The 24,408-nt window shown below is 45.4% G+C and overlaps 1 protein-coding gene across 1 annotated transcript in view; it reads right to left on the bottom strand.

Annotated features, from left to right (window-relative positions):
- Positions 1 to 24,408, bottom strand: part of LOC141127282 (sterol O-acyltransferase 2-like) — a 196,812-nt gene that overhangs the window by 73,604 nt on the left and 98,800 nt on the right. The window contains exons 8-9 of the mRNA XM_073613568.1: positions 18,181 to 18,265; positions 14,412 to 14,457 (exon numbers count right to left, since the gene is read on the bottom strand). Coding sequence (XP_073469669.1) covers positions 14,412 to 14,457; positions 18,181 to 18,265 — 131 coding nt within the window. The remainder of the gene's footprint in view (positions 1 to 14,411; positions 14,458 to 18,180; positions 18,266 to 24,408) is intronic.

Here is a 24,408-nt window from a genome sequence, read left to right as displayed (position 1 = left end):
ACAAAAAATGGTTAACAATAAAACACAGTAAACGGTAGAGTATAAAAAAAAATTGCATAACTGAAAAGAAAACATGATAAAACATAATAACAATAAAACATTGCAGAATAGAATACAGTAAAAAAAAGAGCAGAACAATAGAGAGAGAATAGAGAGAGAACAATAAAACGACAACTATTTTTTAAAATTTTATATATGTATATATATTTTTTTTACACTTTTTCTTGTAACTAACTTTTATAACTGTAACCGGTTCCAGGTTCGGGTCTCTCAAAATGTGATGGCATCTTGGGAGACCCTGTGAAAGTGTGCCTAGTCTATGCAATGCTGTACCCTACGCTAATACTCAACTAGTGAATGGTAGCGTTCAAAACATTCACCAATGCAAAGACCAGGATTGTCAGGACAGGAGGGACAATAATAGCGGGTGTCACGCCTATATCCGTGCTTGCTGCAGACACAACATCTTTTTTGGAGGGGTTCATCGGGTAGGGGTACTCAGGAGGACATAAAGAAAATGCCTCTCATGCAGCCGACTGCATTTGGTTGGGGATGTGAATGGGGGAAGTATGGACGCTGCAGAAGTGGTGGGTTCCCAATTAGGATTGGCGAATGCAGCAGGAAGGGCACTATGGGCACGAGAGGCCTGTTTGTCTTCTTCTTGGTGGCAGCGGGACACTACTTGTGCTTGCCACCTCACCAGCTTGAACTGCACTTATGGGACTCGCCACGTCACCAAGTGCTACTGCAGTGCTGGTTTGACTACGACCGGGGTGTACTAGGCCGCTGGCGCTTGCCAGTTCACCAAAACGCTACCAAAAAAACTGTTAGCGATCACAGGGATCAGGCCCGACTCTGCGAATGCTGCAGTTATGTGTTTAGTGTTTTGTAAGTGACAGTGATCGATCGATACTGCACTTGGGTGGGCTGGGCCGGGCGGAGGGGCAAAACGCAGGTGCTAGCAGGTATCTGGGCTGATTCCGCTAACACTGCGTTTTTGGGAACCCTAAACTGCTGGGGACACTAGTATAGATCTGATCGGATCAGATATTGATCCGATCAGATACTATACCACTAAGGGAGGTGTACGGTGCGTGCGTGGGTGTTAGCGGTACTAGCGCTAATCTGACACTGCCTGGAGCAACGCATATCACCGCCGGGCGATCAGGGGGCTAAACCTTTATTCGGTAATAAACGGCGGGTGCCCTGACACTATAAAAAATAAACGAACTAACCAGCGTCACCCGTAACACTTATACGGTGATCACTGGTGAAAGGGTTAACTAGGGGGCAATCAAGGGGTTAAAACATTTATTAGGTAGTATATGGGGGTCCCCGATGCTATAAAATGCTGACGGCGAACCTAAATATTTACCTCCCTAACTATCGTCACCAGTGACACTAATACAGCGATCAGAAAAATGATCGCTTAGCGACACTGGCGACGGGGCGTGATCAAGGGGTTAAAACTTTATTAGGGGGGGTTAGGGGGGTACCCTAGACCTAAAGGGGGCTAACACTAACTGTCCTACCACACTAACTGTCACAAACTGACACCATGCAGTAATCAGAAAAAAAACAGAAAACAAAAAACAAAAAAACTGCTTGGTGTCAGTGTGACAGGGGGGGGAGGGGTGATTGGGGGGGGATCGGGGGGTAAAGGGGGGTGTTTTGTGTGATATGTTCTACTGTGTGTGTGTGTTTTACACTCACATTGCAGTCTTCTCTCCTCCGCGCCGTAACGGAAAATACAGAGCCGAGGAGAGATGACATAATTTCCTTTGCTGCTGTTTAGCATACAGCAGCATAGGAATGATTCTATTGGCCGGCAGCGATCGCGGGGGGGGGGGCCATGAATGGATGGCCTCCCCCTCACCTCCAATCGCCGCTGAACAAAAGCCGACCGCCTCGGGCGGGGTCCGATCGGATAGGTACGTGATTCTGCCTGCCCGTGCCATTCTGCCGACGTATATCGTCATCGTCGAGATGGTCAGGAAGTGGTTAATGAATTGTTGGTCCGACAATACACATAAAAGTTCATTGATAAAAACGACATGGGATTTTCCCACAGGGGAACCCCAAACCAAAATTTTTTTTAAAAATGGCGTGGGGGTCCCCCTAAATTCCATACCAGGCCCTTCAGGTCTGGTATGGTTATTAACGGGAACCCCGCACCAAAATTAAAAAAAAAATGGCGTGGGGGTTCCCCTCAAAATCCATACCAGACCCGAATTTTAAGGGGAACCCCGCACCAATATTTAAAACAAAAAAATGGCATGGAGTCCCCCCAAAAATCTATACCAGACTCTTATCTGAGCATGCAACCTGGCATGCAGCAGGAAAAGAGGGGGGACGAGAGAGCGCCCCCCCTCCTGATCCATACCATGCCCTCAACATTGAGAGGGTGCTTTGGGGTAGCCCCCAAAGCACCTTGTCCCCATGTTGATGAGGACAAGGGCCTCATCCCCACAACCCTTGGCCAGTGGTTGTGGGGGTCTGTGGGCGGGGGGCTTATCGGAATCTGGAAGCCCCCTTTAACAAGGGGACCCCCAGATCCTGCCCCCCGTGTGAAATGGTAATGGGGTACAAAAGTACCCCTACCATTTCACAAAAAAGTGTCAAAAATGTTAAAAATGACAAGAGACCATTTTTGACAATTCCTTTATTTAAAGTCTTCTTATTTCCATACTCTTCGGGTCTTCTTCCTTCTTCTTTGGTTCTTCCTTCCGATCCTCTGCTTCTTGCTCCGGCGTTCTTGTCTGGCATCTTCCTCCACGGCGTCTTCTTACCCGATTCGTTCTTGGGCCGCTCCGCATCCTTGGGAGGCTTCCGCTGTGTGACGCTTCTCTTCTTCGGACACTTCTTAAAAAACGCACGGGGACTTGACGGGGACTTCTCTATGGCTTTCCCCGTGACGTCAGGGGGGGCGGGGTCACCTGTTACGTAACCAGGTGACCCCGCCCCCTCTGACGTCACGGGGAAAGCCATAGGGAAGTCCCCGTCAAGTCCCGTGCATCAGAGGAGTGGGTCACCGGGTGGCCCCGCCCGCCGTTATATAAGAAGTGTCAGAAGAAGAGAAGTGTCACAGCAGAAGCCTCCCATGGATGCGGAGAGGCCCAAGTACGAAGCGGGGAAGAAGACGCCGCGAAGGAAGATGCCGGACGAGAACACTGGAGCAAGAAGCAGAGGATCGGAGAAAGAAGCAGAGAAAGAAGAAGATGGAGGAAGAAACCGAAGGAAGAAGGAAGAAGACCTGAAGAAGATGGAAAGAAGAAGACTTTAAATAAAGGAATTGTCAAAAACTGTCTCGTCATTTTTAACATCTTTGACACTTTTTTTGTGAAATGGTAGGGGTAATTTTTTCCCCTATTACCATTTCACACAGGGGGGGGTGGGATCTGGGGGTCCCCTTGTTAAAGGGGGCTTCCAGATTCTGATAAGCCCCCCGCCCGCAGACCCCCACAACCACCGGCCAAGGGTTGTGGGGATGAGGCCCCTGTCCTCATCAACATGGGGACAAGGTGCTTTGGGGGGCTACCTCAAAGCACCCTCCCAATGTTGAGGGCATGTGGCCTGGTATGGTTCAGGAGGGGGGGCGCTCTCTCGTCCCCCCTCTTTTCCTGCGGCCTGCCAGGTTGCGTGCTCAGATAAAGGTCTGGTATGGATTTTTGAGGGGGACCCCCCCACACCATTTTTTTTAAATTTTGGCGTGGGGTTCCCCTGTGGGGAAATCCCATGCCGTTTTTATCAATGAAATTTTATGTGTATTGTCGGACCGACAATTCATTAATAGCCGCGAATAGTTTTACATGACTTTTTTCCTTTAGAACAGTCTGACAGCAAAATGACATTTCAAACAGGGGAAACATGCCCCCCTTTACAGGCATACTATAGACACCCCCAGGTACAAAATTTAAAGGAATATTATACTTTTATTGTTTCACTTGAAGCATTATTAAAATCACTGCTCCCGAAAAAAACGGCCATTTTTAAAACTTCTTTTTACATTGATGCATGTCCCCTGGGGCAGGACCCACGTCCCCAAACACTTTTTATGACAATACCATGCATATAAGCCTTTTAAATTAGCACTTTTGATTTCTCCCATAGACTTTTAAATGGTGTTCCGCGGATTTCGAATTTGCAGCGAACACCCCAAATTGTTCGCTGTTCGGCAAACTGGCGAACATGAGTTTGACTCGAACTCGAAGCTCATCCCTAGGGTCCACGACTACAATCTGTACATGGGGGGGGGGGTGGATTTAAATGATCAGATGCTACAACCCCATTTGTCAACCCAAAAGTCCCGTTACTGCTATAAGAAAGTTGCATTTCATCTGTTTCATATGGCCCTATTTGATTCATTTGCCTGCTACCAAAAAGCAACTGAAAACCAACAAATCACATACCTCAAATATATTGAAGACATCAACACTGCCCTGATTTACCAACAAGGACCCACCCCACCCCATTCACTCTGATTGTGTGTCGACTTCATGAGCAACATTTTCCCTATAACATTCCCCCACAGAATCCGGAAGAAGACGCCAAAAGAAATGTTGTGTATGCAGTAGAGAAGGAGTTAGAAGTGATAGAAAGAAGAGAAAAAAATGATAAATATGTTTTGATACAGTGTAGCATGACTGAGTAATTGTCATTCAAATTGTGAGAGCACTGAAAGCTGAAAATTAGTCTTGGCAGGAACGTGCATAAGTGCCTGGTATTGAAGTGGTTAAGGTGAAAAATCTTTTGTGCTGCAGACCCCTCCTTTTTCTTACATGAGCCCAATTGTTCCAGCAATGGGGATGAGCACAGCAGCTCCAGCCGCTGTCTCGGGTCCTCATTGGATAGATTGATAGCAGCGGGAGCCTTTGGCTCCCGCTGCTGTCAATCAAATCCAGTGAAACAGGAGTCGGAGGGCAGGGCCGGGTCCCGCTGTCTGTGTCACTGGAAGCAGCAGCAGGACTCGGGAGCGGCTCTCCATGGGGGCACTCGAGAAGAGGAGGAGTCAGGAGCACTACGGGTGGACCCCAGAAAAGGAGGATCGGGGCCACCCTGTGCAAAACCCTTTCACAGAGGTGGTAGGTATAACATGTTATTTTTAAAAAACGAAGCTTTACAATCACTTTAGATTCAAATTTTGAATAGAATAAATTTGAATTCAAATAGAAAATAGAACAGAAACAATATAACAATATAACCGTTTTCTGAAATTAGAATTTTATATAGAATGAATTTGAATAGAAAATAGTAGAATATAATAGAAAAGAACAGCATAGAAAATAAAAAAAATAGAATATAAAAAAAACAGGGCCGTAGATAATTTTTATGTTTTGGGGGGGTTCAGCAGCAGGTATTAAGTAAAAGTCTTTTTAAATAAAATAAATTGCGCCACAATTATAAAGATTGGAAAAAGGAAAAACGATTTGTGTTGCCCCTAGTAAGCAATCACTTCCTTAATTGTATTTTATCAGGTCCTTCAGAAAATCTAACCTGAGTTAAGTTTTTCCCTTCTTCCAGTTTTTATGAATGCTGTTGGCTATTGTCCAGTACTAGTGTTCAAACTGAATAGGTGCAAAGTGTGCTGCCTACCTACAAGGAGTAAGGTTGGCTATTATGGTGCAAAGTGCACCATGTTGTGTCAGACAGAGCACTCACTAACTTTTTTAACTTTTACAGATTAAAAAAAAAAAGAAGGGGGGGGGCACTGCCTACCACAGGATGGTGCACTGTAATAGCCAATCTTACTGGCCAGGTACAAAGGGCACCATCTTGTGATAGGCAGTACACTCATGGGCATAGCATAAGGGGTTACAGGGGTCACAATCGCAACCCCGCCCCTAGCTCCAAGGGGCCCCTGCAGCCTCCCTATCATATATCCTCCACAAAGTCCAGCTTCAATCTGCCCTAGGGCCCCACAGCCACGCTCCAGTACTGCACTTCCACTTTGCCTTCCACAGTCCACACCCCTCTGTTATCATTGGCTGGGGAGAAGCTGTGAGCCATTTCCTGAATGGAGAGAAGCATGGGGGTGAGAACAGCCCAGGATGGGGAAGTGTCTATGCTGTGTGGTGGCAACATGGAATGTAACTGAGCTCAGCGAGTTAAGAGGAGGAGAGTGCCGGCCTGTAGCCACGATGGGACTGATGTCACTGGTGAGGTAAGACACCGCTCAATGTCTTCTAGTCACTAGCTGAGATTTTCTGTACTCCCCCACACGGGAATGTTCACTTCCCTGAAAACTGGGGAAAAGACACGCACCTCTGGGAGGTGACCTTCCCCCAACACCTGCCAACACTGACAGAGAAACCTTCAGAAATTGCTAAAACAAATCCCTTAACACCTCCCGAGGGGGCCCCTGAGGGGCTGCAGGCTCCAGATTTCATGTTACATGGCTTTGCCCCCCCCAGATTCAAGTTTTGCCTCCCCAAAGCCCCCTAACCACCCCCTCCGCCCTGAATGCTATGCATGCTGCTGAGCTTCTTTCCCAATACAGCACTCTATACCACTCCTCCTCCACAGGGCTGAAATCACATTCCTTTACAACACAGCCAGTCAGCCATGATCTGCATAGGGTGTATTTGCCTATTGCAACTACACTGCCGTTCCGACCAGGGGATTTCAGAACGGCAACATAAAAGCCAGATATACCCTATAATGGTTGATAGACTGCGTGTAAAGGAATGCGATTTCAAGCCTGTGTATTGTTGGGGGGGAGTTGTTTACAGTGCTGGAATGGAAAAGGAGCTCTGCCAAATGACCTGCCAGGGGTCCCTATCCTTTGATTCTCCAGCAGTGATCCCTGTCCTCTAATTTAAGGAGGAACTCTGGGAACTCTAAACTCTTAAGCCACTTTGAGTATCTTGGCGTGCGGTGGGTGTATCTGCACACACAGTGGAAGTGATGGGTGGTAGTGGGGGGGGCCCAGGTCAACTTTTGCATTGGGGCCCACAAGCTTTAAGCTACGCCTCTGAGTACACTCACTGTGTTTACATTAGCTTAATTTTCAATCAATCACAGAATTAAAAAAAACAAACAATCAACTGAAGAATTACCAGCCTTGAATACACTGACTTTTCTTTAGGATAGGTTTACCTAAGCGGGTGCAAGGTGGTGTATAATTGCACACCTTCCTGCACTGGCAGAGGAAAAACACACTACTGCTTAGGAGATACGCAGAGGTACGCTACAATGCAGGAAACCCTCAATCCATGCATGTTTTCTGCACCTCATTCAAATCGCACCCCCTTGCAATCTGCAGTGGGTGTTGGTGCTATCTTAAGGACACTACAAGCAAAGGTTGCAAAACACAGTTTTTTTGCCTGCACCGGATTGCATTCACAAAATGACCATGCAAACCGGTTGCAGTGCGGTTCCAAAATTGGCGCATGCATGACTTTGGTGCGATTTGAGCCCATTCAAAATGCCTGGTTTCACACTATAGTTTTCATGTAAAATTGCACAGCAACTGCACTGCATTCCTGTGCAATTGACATGTGATTCTGTGTGGTGTGATTTGAGCCCATTTTAAATGGCCTGAATCGCACCACATTGCACCAAAGAAGTGCAGGCACCTTTTTTTGAAAACCATCCATGCGATCTGGTTCAGACAAACACTGCATTTGCAACCTTCTTTTGGGGAGTTAACTTTGAATCGACACCTGCAGCAGATCAAAAACACAGTGTGATTTCAATGCAGTGATGGAAACACGCAGGGATCGCAGCGTTTCCTGTACCACATATGTATGAACCAGGGGTAAAACAGGGCCAAGGCATGCCACTGAGGGCAGCAGAAAGTCCAGCCTGGCTCTGACATTGGCAGACATGTTGTGGTGTCAACTGCTGAATCATTAAGCCGTTGAGCACCACAACAAGCTTGCCAGTGCCAAGCTGGACTGTCAGTAGCACAAGCAATAGAAAACTCAGCTTAGTCTCAGTCAACTGTTAGTAGCACAAGCAATGCAAAATTTAGCCCAGCCAGCCTCAATCACTAACTTTGCCAGTTGCCACACAGAATCACAGACAGTCTCTCACTGACTCACGATTACCTAGTATGAACAGCAGAATGCCAGCAGCAGCACAATAGTCTGAGGACACTCTCTGAGACTCTCTGAAACTAGGCCGGAAGAGAAAGGGGGACATACCTGGACAGGACAGCAGCAGCTCATCCATGTGGGGGATCGGCGGCCACACAGCACTTTACAAGCACTCTGCGCTCCAGGGCCCAGGCAAAGCTCCTCCCCCAAGCCCGAGGTGGGAGGGGCACTGCAAGCCAACCGGAATACATGGTGTGCAGTGGGCAGGACTACACGCCCTGCCGGCTCCCATTGTGCTGCCTGGTGATCGATCTGTCAGCCTTCAGCCTGAGCCCAATAGATCGGCCTGGCAGTGTACCACAACATGCATGCGGGTATGCCTAATGATCTATTACACTTACTGCAGTGGCATTATTACACTCTGTGTGACACTGACTGCAGTGCTGTCTGCCGCTGGTGCCATGTGCGGGTGCAGAGCAGGGACACCATGCATTTCATTTTGGCCTGGGGGGGTTTGAACACCCCTGACTCCCCCCTCATCTACGCCCCTGAAAAAAACAATAGAATAGAATGGAATAGAAACAATATAACCATCTTCCAAATTTAGAATTTCGAATAGAATAAATTTGATTTGAATTAAAATGCAAATAGAAAAATTTGAATAAATTTCTATTCGAAAAATACAAAACCAATATCCGAAAACAAATTAAACAAATTTAACTAAACAAATTTATGTAAATAATGAATCGAAACTAAACAAATTTTTTCGTTCTGCACATGTCTGCTCTCCACAGAAAATAGCTGGGATTTCAGTACTTCTGTTGAAGAATAATTTCTCCACAATGCCTATAGCTACAGAGGCAAATGAAGACTTGAATTAAAGGAGAAGTTCACGTTTGGAACATGTGACACCTGTATTTAGTTCTTACAGCTTTGAAACAGACAGCCTGTAGAGAGATACAGGCATAGAACTGAAGGAAAAGAAGCGTAGCTGAGCAGGAACGCAGTCAGCGAAGGGGAGACATGACAGGGTGATAAGGGTATACAGGAAGGAAGGGGTTAACAAAAGTGGAAGGAAGCTAAGATGTTACCCCATTGGTTGTGGAGGAAGGGATAGTAACTGTAGGGTGGAGTCTCAACAGTCAGTGAAGAAAGGAGTGCAAGAACGTCTGTGATTCCCTGTGGCAACCTTTTTCCCCCACAAGACAACATGAGCGAGCTGGAGAGACTGCTGTCTCAGCTCAGGGCTGTTACCGATGTTCACGGCTTGGCGTGGGTGCAGAGCCAGGCCGTGGCTTCCCTGCAGGGGGTCCAGCAGAGTCCCACCGCAGCCTGGGCCTGTGTTGCATGCTCAGAGGTTTAGGCCTCCAGAGCACTTTAGTCCTGACATGACCCCCCTGGGCTCATCGCCACAATGGGAGCCCACCGTCTGACCCTCCGGGCCCTCCTGCCAAGCGCACACTGCCTTCAGCGAGGGGCGTGCCTGGGAGGAATCCCCAGCTTAGGTGACGCCCGCGGGGGATGGCTACTCACCGGAGTGTGGCCCTGGTCCCATCCTCCATCGTCTGGTTGCCAGAGAACTCGGCTGGCGTGTCTGGCGATGCTCCGACCAGCACGTCAGCCCGACGAGGGAGAGGTACTGCTGCAGGTTCCGGCCTGTCTCCTGGTGCGGCCGGTGGCCCTTCCTACCATGAGAGGGAGCGGCGAGAGAGAGAGGACATGTCTGCCCAGGATGGGAGGAAGATGGCGGTGGCCACCTCCAGGTCAAGATCGGTGCCTGGAGTCCCAGTCGGGTTGCGGCGCACGCTGACGACGTCAGCGGAGCCCAGGAGGACGGGTCCGGAGTGGAGGAGGTCGGCGGCTGTGAGTGGGTCGGCAGCGAAGGTGTCTTCGGTAGCAGACGGGAGGAGGGGACGGCCCGCAGAGCCTGCAGACCGGTCGGATGTGGGGGACAGCAGCACAAAGGAAGGAGAACTGGTGGAGGATGTACCAGCCACAGCGAGGGAGGCCAGACAGGTGGCTTGGGGGGTCCCAAGCCCCGCGCAGCCTGGTGAGCGTTCATCTCCTCTTCTTCCTGTCATTCCTCCCTCTTTGCTTGCTGGGGTGTGGGACTCTAGCCGGGAGGCTCAGGATAGGGAGGTACTACAAGGGTCAGATGTGCTTGCCAGGGATGTGCTGGTGGGCCTGTGGGAGCTTTTGTAAAGGTTTGAAGGGGTTCGGTAACAAGGGGGTCTAAGGGCATGGCGTGGGGCAGAGAAGAGACACCAGGTGAATCGGGTGGGGACAGGGAGAGATTGGCGGATTCCGCGATATGTAAGGTATATGTTTGCTTTGAGAGGCCTCTGGGGGCTCACCTCAAGCCAGAGGTACGGGAAAAAATTTGGAAGGGGAATATGTGGAAATCTTTTCCTTACTTCCCCTGGAGAAGTTTAACCTTGACCAGGTAAAACCGGATGATAGCAAGAAGGAGGATGAGGAAAAGCGTAGGTATCACCTCATCCCCCACACGTTTGCCAATTGGTGGCAAGCCTTTGCGATATTGGCGCGTGTGATTGGCGAAAGAACCGGAGAGTTGTTCGGCTCTGTTTTGTTATTTAGACGCTATAGGAGAGGCGAAAATGGTCTATGACGGAGTGGCATGGCTCCGTTACGACGAGCAGTTCCGGCAGAGGAAGGCTGTTAGGCCCGCTATTCGTTGGGACCACAAGGATATTGGTCTCTGGATGAAACTGATGACACCGGCCAGAGGGGGGAGCCAGTTTTTTCCTGGAGGGGCTGGCGGCACCTCTTCCTCAGGTACATCGGCCTCATGAAAAAAGGTTTTTTTTTTTTTTTGCAGTTTAACGACAGCTCCTGTCGTTTCAGCAGGACCTGTCATTTTAAAACACGAATGTTCTGGGTGTCATTCCCTCGCATGCTGCTTCAAGTCCAGGAAAAGGCCAAGGGGCGAGATGTCCGGAAAAAGGGAGGACTCCAGTGAAAGTGGAAAGGATGGCTCCTTTCCTAAGTAGGTACCCGGATCCGGAATCGGCAAGGCTTCTGGGGGAGGATTTTAAGGAAGATTTTCATATCCCATGTGCACTGGCATGGGTGCCGCCCTTGTCCAGTAATTTACAGTCAGCAATACAGTTCCCGGAGGTGGTGTCAGAGAAACATGCAAAGGAAGTTTCTCTGGGTAAGATGAGCGGACCTTTTTCCTCTTCTCCATTTCCGGGCCTGGTAATGTCTCCCCTGGGGGTTGTTCCCAAAAAAGAGCCAGACAGGTACCACATCAGTCAACGATGGTACTGACCCGAAAGCTTGTGCGGTCACCTATACGTTGTTTGACACGGCCGTGGCCTGGGTACGGAGATATGGCCGCAGTTCATTGTTGGCCAAGGTGGATGTGGGGGCAGCATTTCGCCTGCTCCCGGTGCATCCAGACAGCGTGCACCTTCTGGGTTGTCAGTGGCAAGGGTCGCGTTTTGTCAATCATTGCCTTCCTATGGGGTGTTCCATTTCCTGCTCGCTGTTCGAGGCCTTTAGTTCCTTTGTCGAATGGGTGGTGCGGAACACGTCGGGGCTGAATTCCATCATCCACTATCTGGATGATCTCCTGTGGTTCCTATGGACGCGGTGGGATCAGTAGGGTATGGGGCTTTCTTTCAGGGGCAGTGGAGTGCAGGACAGTGGCCGGTAGAATGGAGTGCAGAGGGCTGGTTAAAAAAATCTGGTGCTGTTGGAATTGTTTCCGATTGTGCTGGCAGTGGAAATCTGGGGTGAGGCATTTAGGAATAAAAAGGTGTGCTTCCATTGTGACAACATGGGAGTGGTGACGGCCATTAATAACATCTCGGCCTCCACTCCACCAGTGGTGTGCTTGTTACGTCATTTAGTACTGCGTTGTCTGCAACTGAATGCTTTTATTTACGCTGTACATATTCCGGGGGTATGTAACAAGATTGCGAATGCATTGTCTCGTTTGCAGTGGGACGAGTTTCGCGGGTTGGCACCGGAGGAGGAGCAGCATGGGACACCTTGTCCATGGCGGTTTTGGACGATTGCATTGGAATCGCCGCTGGATTAATTCGGAATTCCCTGAGTGTGGCGACGTGAGAGGCATATTTACGGACATGGCGTGAATGGAATTCATTGCTGTTGGAGGTAGGGGGGCTGGGACCAGGGGGAAGTGTCTTCCTTAGTACTATATTTTGTGGTACGTAGTTTTCTTCGGGGGGGCCTCAGCCCACAAGTTGGTGGGCCTGACCTTCTGGTTTAAGTCACAGGGTGGTGGGGATGCCACAAAATCTTTTTTGATCAGACAGGTGATGAAGGGATATCGCAGGGGTCGCCGTATCAGCGACTCCTGGAAAGCATTTTCGGTAGCAATCTTGCAATTGATGTTGGAGCATCCGCTTTCGGTCTGTGGGACGGCCTATGAGCAGATTATGTTCCAGGCTGCTTTTCTGCTGGCCTTTTTCGAGCCCTTAGACTGGGGGAATTGGTTAGCCCGTCCAAGAAGAAAGCTGGGGGTGTGTTATGAGAGGAAGTGGTGATTGCGGCTGCATCGGTTCGGATTGAGATTAGGCATTCCAAAACGAATCAATGCGGTAGAGGGGTGCATTTGGAATTGTTCCAGGGCAGCAGTGGGGGTCTGCATTGGAACAGTTTGCTGCAATACGACCACAACAGGCGGGGCCGTTGTTTATCCATGGTGACGGTTGCTGTGGAGTCGGGTGGTTCCGGATGTTGTTCGTTTTGCCAAACTGGACAAGGCTCTGGACATACTCATTATACATGCTGGGGGCAATGATTTGGGTGTCAGGTCATCTAGAAAACTTATTTGAGATGTCAGTTTTGCTTTTCTCAGACTTTGGACTGAGTTCCTGGGGACCATTTTGCTTTGGTCCGATATCGTGGCCAGAACTGCATGGCGGGAGGCAAGAGCGGTTGACAAAATTAACAAGGCCCGGGTGAAACGCATCAAGGAGGTGGGAACGTTTTTTTGTTAGGAACTGAGGTCTTGTCATCAGACACTGGAAATTGGAAGTGGACACATCGCAATTTCTTCGGGGTGATGGTGTTCATCTCAACACGGTGGGCACTCACCTGTGGTTTCTGGGGTTAGATGATGGGGTACAGAGGGCTTTTCGTGTGTGGAGGGGCTCCCAGGTGTAAGGTATCCTCAAGTGGGAACGGTTCACTGTGGAGTGACTGGGTAGCAGTAAGAACCCTGGGTGGATGAGGTCAGCTCGGTTTTAGGCCCTGAGTCAATAGGTCGCGGCTGGGGTGGCAATCAGCTAGCTGGTGCTTCTAACACAATAATGGTATGGGTATATCGGTACCGTCAAGGATCTCAAAATTAATGATATCTGGTTTTGAGTGGTTAAATATTATGTTGGTTATTTAATTAAGTTGTTAATAAAAGGTCGTTTCGGCCATTTTACCCCACCTCAGTTGTCGAGTGGTTTGTTGATTACAAGTAAAAGGGGATATGAAGGTTCAAGGATGAAGGGATGCGGTAAGTGTGGTTAGTGGATGGTTAGCTCTTAGCTACCCTAGTCATATGTGCAGTAACCTGAAATTCCACCCGCGATCCAATCATTTATTCACTGAGTGCAATGATCTGCTGGCTCACGTGAAAAACATAATTAAAGCACATTTTTTGCCTGCAATAAAATGTACATGTATAATTTGTCGCCTGTCACCAGATGCAGATTGTCACTTGCCACAAGTTGCAGATTGTAATCTGCCACGTCGCCTGTCACCAGATGCAGATTGTCACCTGCCACGTCGCCTGATCCAGATTCTCACTTGCCACAAGTTGCGGATTGTCATTTGCCACGTCGCCTGTCACACATTGCGGATTGTCACTTGGCTCGTCGCCTGTCACCAGATGCAGAGTGTCACTTGCCACAAGTTGCGGATTGTCACTTGCCACGTCGCCTGTCACCAGACTGTTAAGGTGGAGATTGTCACTTCCTGTGTCCCAGAGTGAAGTCAGGCAGCAGAGAGATAATGTAAGCTCTCTGCTGTCCGTGGCTGCCTGCACAGTGAGGGCGGAACTGCAGGGATGCAGGGCGGGCACAGAGCGGCGAGAGATGATGTCATCTCTCTGCTCCCCTGCCCACCGGCCCGCCGGTCTTGAGATGGCCTTGATTTGACGCAAGTATGCAAGCTCCGCCCCCCTAGACGCATGTTGTCAGGGCGTTTACTTCTTCAGTAGGGGTGGAGCTATAGCGTCACTGCACAGTATAAATAATCCTATTCATCCCATACACTACAGATATATGTGTTTTGTTCAGATTTCAGGACTGAGGTTTACAACCACTTTAAAGTTTATTACATCACACTATACAAAGAATACATAAGCAATTCATAATTAAAATATACTACCTGGGAAAAGTTCTTGATTACGTATTTCCACCTGACGTATGGGGTTCTGTACAAAAAAGGAATAACAGTGAAGTTCACATATTTCTACTACACTTTGGGGTAACCAATCAGCTTCTAACTTCAGCTTGTTTAATAAAGTTGACAATAAAAACTGGAGGCTGATTGGTTTCTATACAGAGCTGGATCAAATTATGCACTCTCTAGTTTTAGTAAATCAGCCCCCTAAATCAGCCCCTTTGGTCAAGGCATTGCACCCATATCATTATATTGTTAGTTGCAAATAGGGGTGTGTATTGGAAAAAATATGACCTCTGTAAACCTAAAACCAACACACATCGACATTCGACATTCCAAAAGCTCTCATACAGGACATCTGTAAAATACTCTATTCATCTGTTACTAACATTGTTAATGTAATTTTTATTATTATTATATTTTTATTATAAAAATTGAGACCAAAAGGGAGCAAATAGCTGCAGATTTTGAGTACTGTTTAGACTCCCAAGTATTACTCAAGTAATACGTGGGAGATGCTTAGCAGTTCCTGAGGGCTGCTCACCGTTATATGTTGTGTAAGAAATTGAAAAATGACCCAGTCTATCTGAAATTTAAGAATGGGAATTTTTTTTCCAAAACAAAGGTGCTTTATTGGAATGCTTGGTGTATCTTCCAGTATTCAAAACAAAAGTAATCACATATGTACAGAGCAAATTTATATTAACGCTCAAGAAATTAAACCATTGAACACAGAGGATATCACAATCAGCAAAACAATCTTCCGGGGGAGCAAAAAAATTGTGGAGCAATAAAGGAAGGAGAAAAAAAACGGATGAGGAGAGGAGCAATGCAGGCAGAGGAGGGGGGATATAGAGCCAAAATCTTCACAACAGTATCCTCGGCAGTAAACATAGTGCATAATAATGTGTAGTCAGTTAATAGTCTCAGGTGGAGACCCAAGGAGCCCAAACCTTATATTCCCACTTACACCCTCTATTCATGTATGTAACTTTGTACGTGGGCAGGGCTGCATCTATCAGTGCTTCCCAGGAGGAGAGAGCCAGAGAGGGATGGCAAGATCCCTTTTATAAGAATCTCATAGAATAATAGTTAGGAAATCAGTAGCTTAGAGTGGTGGGAGCGCTGGGCATCCTCATGAACCCCCAACAAGGCCAGTTCTGGCAATACCGGCAGGAACATTTGCAATCTAAGGTTAATCTCCATAAATACTGCTGTCCAGTAGGTTGAGATGATTGGACATTCCCAAAACATATAAATAAATGATCCAACATGTAATTTACACCGTGGACAAACAGGATCTTTGTCTGGAAAAATACGATGAAGTTTCTGGGGGGTATACTATATTCTATGTAGGAATTTTACCTGTATAAGTTTATCCCGGGAAGAGATAACTAGCTTTGGGCCATGTTCAAGACAGTCCTCCCAATCCTCTTTGTCTAGTGACGGGATGTCAGCATGCCACATTTCCCACAATCTATCTTAGGGGAGCCAGTGCGTAGAAGTGCACCATATAAGGTTGACAGGGGTTTACTTAAATCACCCGGAGATAGCAATTCTTCTATGGGATCAGCTTGGAGGAGAGGCAACTGAGGAAATTGGGCCCTGGCACCATGTCGTAACTAAAAGTACCGGAAGCGCAGCCAGTGGGGCAGATGGAATTTAAGAGAAGGTTCAGAGAATGATAGACGCACGCCCGAGGCATAACATCTACTAGGGATACGATTCCAAAACATGCCCAGACCTGAGGATTTAAGAATCAGAATTTAAAATGATGAAAGGTAGATAGTGGCGTAGCTAAGGGAAGGATGACGGGCCAAGCACCACAGCCGCTGCTGCTGCCTGTCAGATGCTGAAACAGGCAATTCTAAGAGCATGAGTTAGGCACTTCAGAGGCTCTCCCTAGGTCACATGATCCAGTCAGAGGACTTCTCATGGGCTGCCTAGTCAGGTGAATTATGGAGGTGGGGGGGGGAGTTGTATTGGATATGATCTGTATTGGATCAACAGATGTGTATCAAGGAGAGGAAGGGAAGATGGGGAAATCTCCACTTAAAGGAGATATCTGAACTGGGGGCAGAACTGTACTGGGCTAAAGCTTGCCATAAATGGATTGAAATTTGTCTGGTTCTGCAGGGGCTGGCCAAATTTTGATCCATCTATGACCATTCCCAATCGTGAGAAGTCAGTCTAATGATTGACTTCTCACAAAATGGGATTGTTGGAAACTTTTTGTTCCATCTGTGCTGCAGCCAATCTGCATACAATAACACAGCAGGGAGGATTCTCCCATCCACCTCGCTTATGTGGATGGGGGAACCCATTGAATATTTTTCGATCAGCCCAGCAATTGAAACAATCCAAGTATAGCCAGCTTTAGGGTTTGTACATGTCTTTTAGATGCACAGTAATTAAATCTTATTTTTTTGGGTATGAAGACTGTGGCATGTGTTACTAGGTACACACGCACAGTGCGTAGACAAACTTTTAAGCCCCTCATCCTGTTAATGCAATTTTGCAACACCTACAGTTCGCCACAGAACAAAGAAAAACACCTAATGGGAGTTTAATAGACCACCAACTCTGTGATAAAAAAATATATATCTTTAATAATATAGAATAAAAAGACGTGTGCCATCTACACATTACATAAGTACATCTAACAAAAAACAAAACATCAATACAAAAGTACAGATCATTATATGTACTCTCAATATTAAATGGACAGGCACTGACACAGAGGAGGCATACCACACACTGGACCCTGATATCTACAGGACACATTGAACCAGGGACGCTTGGATACTATCCCGTCGTTACATAGCCCACATTCCAAGCTCTAACGACAGTCTGTCCCATCCATTCTTTATTAACATTTACTGATGCTGGAAACATAGTGCACCCTAAATCTTCCATCACCATGGTCTGGCTTCCATTTAATATTTTGTTCGATTGAATCGCCTTTGGTGCTCCTTGAACATGGAATAATTCCAATGGCATCAAAACATATGTAAATATACCCAACTCTCAACCCCTGATGAAGGTATCAGAATACTGGAAACTCTTCGGGTATCAGGGTACACCACCCCTTGGAGAGTACATATGATGATCTGTACTTTTGTATTGATGTTTTGTTTTTCTGTTTGATGCACTTATGTAATGTGTAGACAGCACATGTCTTTTTATTCTATGTTATTAAAGATATATATTTTTTATCACAGAGTTGGTGGTCTATTAAAGTCCCATTTAGGGGGTATTTTTCTTTGTTCCTTTGCACCAGGGATGGGACCACCACACTCTACATCTGATACGGTAGAGGTCTCTCTTTTTTCTACAGTACGCCATAGGGTGCTGGCCAATTATTCTCCCCCTCCTCCACAAAGATAAAAAAAAAAATATTCTATCTATCTATCTATCTATCTATCTATCTATCTATCTATCTATCTATCTATCTATCTATCTATCTATCTATCTATCTATCTATCTATCTATCTATCTATCTATCTATCTATCTATCTATCTATCTATCTATCTATCTATCTATCTCCGCAGCTGTGCACAGATGACAGCATGATGATAGCAATTCCTTTTGTTATTTATAATGCTTCAAGCTCCAAGATAGTAGAGTACTTTCTTCTGTAGAAAACAGCACAAAGTATTCCAAACATGTATATGCAGATATAAATATTACTAGTCCAGTGCAGACAAGGGTTGCACATACACACAATGATTGGGTTATAAAAATACTTTTTACCTGGGATAGCTGTCTCTATAGATTAGAGTTGGACAGAAGAGAAAATACAGGTAACTGGAAAGTTTTGGCAGGTGAACCTCTTTGTCTGTAAGAAGTACACAGGAGATATATTAAATCTACATTTCTGAGAGCCATGCCTTATATCAAAGGCACGGCTTTTGTGTCTGCATTGATAAGCACCAACAAGCCTTAACCATCAATACTATAGATACAGTAGTTCTTCAAGAACAGTTCACCAAATAAGCAGAACTTGAGTGTGAACATGCAAAAAAACCTGCATTCGGCCTGTGGGGACATTCATTGTTACTGGCACCTCAAACGCAGCAAATAAGACACACAATATTGCATACAAATAAACATGCAATTCTCAAAGAGACACTGAAGCTTCTTTGCCGTGTTTGTCGTTTGTAGGGCAGCCCATTAAATATGAATAAGCTGCCCTATGTGCAAAGTCATGCATATGCGCAACATGCTACATAGTGTGTATGTGGCTAGAGATTTTAATATCTCATGTGATTTCCTTAAAAGGAGGCATGAATCCGGGCTCTTGGTATAATAGGGCTTCATGCACACTGGGCGTTTAGGCCTGGTGAATGAGGCTCTGGCATTTAGGTGTCGGTGGAAGGTATAGGCGCACCATCCGGACCTGCTGCTGACAGTCTGCAAAGAGGCCAACAGCTGTGGCGGCTGGAAGGTGCATGCTTAGAGCAGTACGTGTCCAAGGACCAATGCTCAGATCGCAGACAGCTTGCAGAACAAGGCATGAGAAAAGTTCAGCTGCAGGGAGACCACATGCATATACTGGTGACTAATACGTTGCCCTATGATTGCCTCTTTTAACCACTTTAGCCCCGGAAGATTTTACCCCCTTCCTGACCAGAGCATTTATTACAATTTGGCACTGCGTCGCTTTAACTGGTAATTCGCTTTAAACATGCAATGCTGTACCCAAAAGAAATTTGCGTCCTTTCTTTACCACAAATAGAGCTTTCTTTTGGTGGTATTTGATCACTGCGGTTTTTATTTTTTGCACTATAAAAACAAAAAAAGAAGAGCAACAATTTTGAAAAAAAAATATTTTTTACTTTTTGCTATAATAAATATCCCAAAAATGTTTTTAAAAAACAAATTTCTTCATCAGTTTAGGCCAATATATATTCTTCTACATACAGTGGGGATGGAAAGTGTTCAGACCCCCTTAAATTTTTCACTCTTTGTTATATTGCAGCCATTTGCTAAAATCATTTAAGTTCATTTTTGTATTAATGTACACACAGCACCCCATCTTGACAGAAAAACACAGAATTGTTGACATTTTTGCAGATTTATTAAAAAAGAAAAACTGAAATATCACATGGTCCTAAGTATTCAGACCCTTTGCTGTGACACTCATATATTTAACGCAGGTGCTGTCCATTTTTTCTGATCATCCTTGAGATGGTTCTACACCTTCATTTGAGTCCAGTTGTGTTTGATTATACTGATTGGACTTGATTAGGAAAGCCTATTTTAATTTTTATTATTAGTAATGGTGGTGATCTGCGATTTTTAGCGGTACTGCGACATTGTGCAGACAGATTGGACACTTGACACATTTTTGGGACCATTGACATTTATACAGCGATCAGTGCTATAAAAATGCACTGATTACTGTGTAAATGTCACCAGTAGGGAAGGGGTTAACACTAGGGGGCGATCAAGGGGTTAAATGTGTTCCCTAGTTAAGGTTTCTTACTGTATGGGGATGTGACTGACTGAGGAGACATATCGCTGTTCCTACTTACTAGAAACAAACGATCTGTCTCCTCTCCCCTGACAGAATAGGGATTTGTGCGCTTCCGGATCTAGTAACCTGGAAGCGATGTCATGATATCACTTCCCGGATTACTGCATACTTAAAGGCGTCCAGTTTTAAAAAATAGAAAGTAGTAAATGCAGATCTTGACGTTTTGAATACTTTCAAGTGCAAAGGAGGGGTTTGATGTCTTACAGACCCCCGATCCCATAAAGAGTACCTGTCACTGCCTATTACTGTCAATAGGGATGTTTTCTTGTGACAGCAATACCAGTGATAAATAAAAAAAAATGTAAAAGGAGAGCGTAAAAAAAATGTTTTTAAAATGTACAGAATATCGGCTATTGGCCTAAGAGGTGGCCAAAATATCAGTATTGTATTGGCACAGAAAAAAAACAATATTGGTTGACCCCTAGTAATTAGCAGTACCGTATATATTTACTAAAATAATTGCATTTTCATATTCTTGTGTACTGTGGGGGACCAGATATAGGGAATGCAGGGTCCTGGATTTAGTAATACTTTAAGAGTTTAGTTTCTCTTTAAGATTGAACTACTGTATCATACAACAATCTCATGATTTACCCCAATTCTGTCACAATTTTTACCATTTGTGCCAACTTTTGCTAAGACAGTCCCTTTTCTTTCTTTTAAAGTAGAAATACATGGAGAATTCACTATTGCCAGTAACATGACTAGAGCTTGGAGCACTTTAAAGTCACTTACCAACCATGCTGAATGTTCTCAGGGGAAAAAGACACTGGTTGGGAAGGATGATCCCAGTCAATTGCTATTTTATTTCCCATTAGAAAAAGCAAATATTTCATTGCTCTTCCTTTCCTCTTCCATTGTTACAAACAAGGCTTTTTGTTAGATTTGGTGGCCAAACTTTGATACCTGCCGTCTAAAGTTTGCAGGTGCCTTTACCAAAAAAAGCTAAACTATTCCACAATAAGAAATTGCAATTTTGGGTGTAATTTTGATTTAGTATATGATATGATATGTATATGATATATATGATATATATGATATATGATATGTATATGATATGATTTTAACAAATGGTCTACTTCATTGGATGTAAATTGGGTTCACTTTAGCTCCGTTATGAAACGCACTTATAAGTTGGTGACCTAGATTATTTCTTTTAACCACTTGACATCCGACCGTAGCCGAATGACGGCTACAGCACGGATCTCAATTCCCGGGAGGCCGTCATATGACGGCCTCCCCTTTCCTCGCTCCCCTTTCCCCTTTCCTCGCATCGGGGAAATTCTGTGTTGGCCGTGTCCCTTGGATACAGCCAATCACAGATCGCTGTAAATGGCCAATCACAGCAGCCATTAACAGCGCGATCGCCATGGCCAATGAGCGATGATCTCAAATGTAAACATATGAGATCATCTCTCATTGCCGGCTCTCTCTCCTCACACAGAGACAGAGTGTGAGGAGAGAGAGAATCTGTCAGCGATCTGTGAGTTTTTGTGAGTAAAAAAACATTTACAGTGCCTACAGTGCCCATCAGTACAGTGCCCCATCAGTACAGTGCCCATCTGTGCCAATCGGTGCCCACCTGTGCCAATCGGTGCCCACCTGTCTGCCCAGAGGTGATCAGTGTCTATCTGCACATCTTCACAATCAGTGCCCACCTGTGCCACCTCATCAGTGCCCACCTGTGCTGCCTCAGTGCCCATCTGTGCTGCCTCGGTGCCCATCTGTGCCACCTCACGAGTGCCCATCTGTGCCACCTCATCAGTGCCCATCTGTGCCGCTCCATCTGTGCCGCCCCATCTGTGCCACCTCATCAGTGCACATCTGTGCCATCTCAGTGCCCACCTGTGCCACCTCATCAGTGCCCACCTGTGCCAATCAGTGCCCATCTGTTCCGCATCATCAGTGTACATCTGTTCCACCTCATCAGTGCCCACCTGTGCCACTTCATCAGTGCCCACCTGTGCCACCTCATCAGTGCCCACCTGTGCCACCTCATTAGTGCCCACCTGTGCCACCTCAGTGCCCATCTGTACTCATCAGTGCCACCTCATCAGTGCCCATCAGTGCAGGCTTAGCAACCATGTCCAAAAGATGCTTTTCCACCGAGGAGGTGTACCAAATACTTTCCCAGGCCGACGAGAGCAACGGGGAGCTCTCTTTTTCGGATTCCCTTTCAGACTCCGATTCCGAGTCGGACATAAATTATGAGCCAGTCCTCAGTAGTGGAACACTGAGTGACTCAGAGGAGGAAGATATTCGGCCCGCCAAACTAAGGCGGCAGTGGCATCCACCAGCACCGCAGTGCCATCCACCAGCACCGCAATGCCATCCACCAGCACCGCAGTCCCTCGGCAAGAAAGGCCAAGGACCCATGCCAGCCTTCCCTATGCCCTGCAAAACCCCTTGTGGCTTCCTCCTAATTCAGAAGTCAACATTCCCCCTTTCACTGCCCAATGATGTAGAATAGTAAAGTATCGAACCAGGCAGAACTTCAGCAATGCAGGTTTATTAACAGCTGATAACATACAGGTTTATGTTCAAAGTATTACAATATACAGGTCTAATTTATACAGTTTCTTACAATGCATGCATATTAGATATAAATATTCTTATCCTCTAACCCAATTGAAACAATTGTGAATTGTTCTCACCTTGAACCAGAATGGGTCTTTACTGCCAATTCTTGGGAACCTGTCACCTGATAGGGACCAGCCAATTGGCCGGTGGTCTGGTCCCCTCACAGAGTTCTGAGTTCCAGCTCGACCAAGTTTGTGAGGGAAATTCACCTGAGACCACATTCTGGAACACGTCAAGAAGTCTTCTCTGACTCGTACGAGGAGACAAGTTAGGACAGATACTTGCCCATTGGTTCTGACCTCTATGACCCGTGCAATAGGGCAGCATACACAGAGTTCAGCCTTATGAGCTCCTATCTGACTTGTCTGTCTAACAATTGCAGAGCTTGCATTTATATACCATTTTACAAGTCTTATCTCAACCATATCTCTTACATATGATTGGTCGCTAAGATCTACGTCAAAGTAACCAACCATAAATCTGACACCTGTTCTACAACCAGATAAACTTAATTATTCCCAAAATTCCTATATGTTCATTAAAGTGATTTATAACTGTTTTTGTCCAATTAAAAACACCTGTATAGAGACAGTCTGGCACCCAGCTGTGTTATCAAACTCTCCTTATCTTGATAAGATTTAACTAGCTTCAAGGATTTGCAGATTTACAACTTTGAGACAATTAACTTTCAATAACCCCACCAGATGTTTTATATGTTTCACTATATGCATGTATTTTAACAGTTTTAATGAGGGCACAAGCAGACCTTTGTTTGACCCTGTCAAGCTTAATTAATGTTCTGTACATAACTTTCCTGTATTCCACCTATTTTAACCACCTGTTTTCTTATCTGTCTAAGACAATTCTATATTACTTGAATCTATTCTAATGAACTTTCACCCAGTAAACTATAAAAGTATAAGAAATAAGCAGAGAGGTCATCCAAAGTTCAGCATTTAAAAATGAAGACTTTCTAAATCTATGGAAAACACAGTATACATTATTAAAAATTAATAATTGTTGCTTTACTTATTGAATAATAATATTGATAAAACCACTACTATATAATAATAATAATAATCAATAAAATATATGCAAATCAATATGAATAATATGAAATACATTGGCTAATATGAGATTCAAGTGTATGTGTTTATATGTATCTGTTGTAATGGTCTGTGTACTAACTGAGTTAAGATCAGGTTGAGACATTCCTGATCGCTGTGGCAAGCAGGGCTTGGCAGTTTTTCGTGTCTTAAGACATTGGTAAGGAGACGTTTTCGCGTACGGTGCCTATTGGCTTTACTCTGAGCACTGCTGTCCATAAGTAATTACTAACTAACCTGTCAGTTTTAATAATTCTGTGAATATTTGTATATTTATATATAGTCAGGAATTTGTGTTCATGTGTATGCATACTTTGCTAGGTGGAGTGACTGTATTGCTATATAGAAAACAGAAGATAATGACATTTTGTTAATGAATGTTCACAAATGTAAGTTAATTTCTTTGTAATCTTTGTAGACTGTTAGGGAATATTGTATGTGTGCGGGAGACTGATCATCTCCCAAATTAGGTTAGAATAAGTCTGTAGTGGTTGTAAAAACGTTGGTGTGGAAGGACCCTGTGTGTTAGTTCTATGAGTGAATTGTAAGAAGTATGTAACTGAGGCTGAATTCTGCATAGTGTATGATGAATAGGGAAATGGTATGTATCCTCCATACAAATACAATTAGAACTTTCTGTGTCATATCTTTGATATCGTGACACTTGTTATTAGTATTTGATAAGAGGATTTATATTTATATGAGTTAAATGTGTGTGTGTGTGTGTGTGTGGTTTTTTTTTTGTATGAGGTGTAA

The sequence above is a fragment of the Aquarana catesbeiana genome, linkage group LG02 (assembly GCF_042186555.1).
Source record: "Aquarana catesbeiana isolate 2022-GZ linkage group LG02, ASM4218655v1, whole genome shotgun sequence".
Lineage (NCBI taxonomy): Eukaryota > Metazoa > Chordata > Amphibia > Anura > Ranidae > Aquarana > Aquarana catesbeiana.
This window is presented reverse-complemented; position numbering and strand designations above follow the sequence as displayed.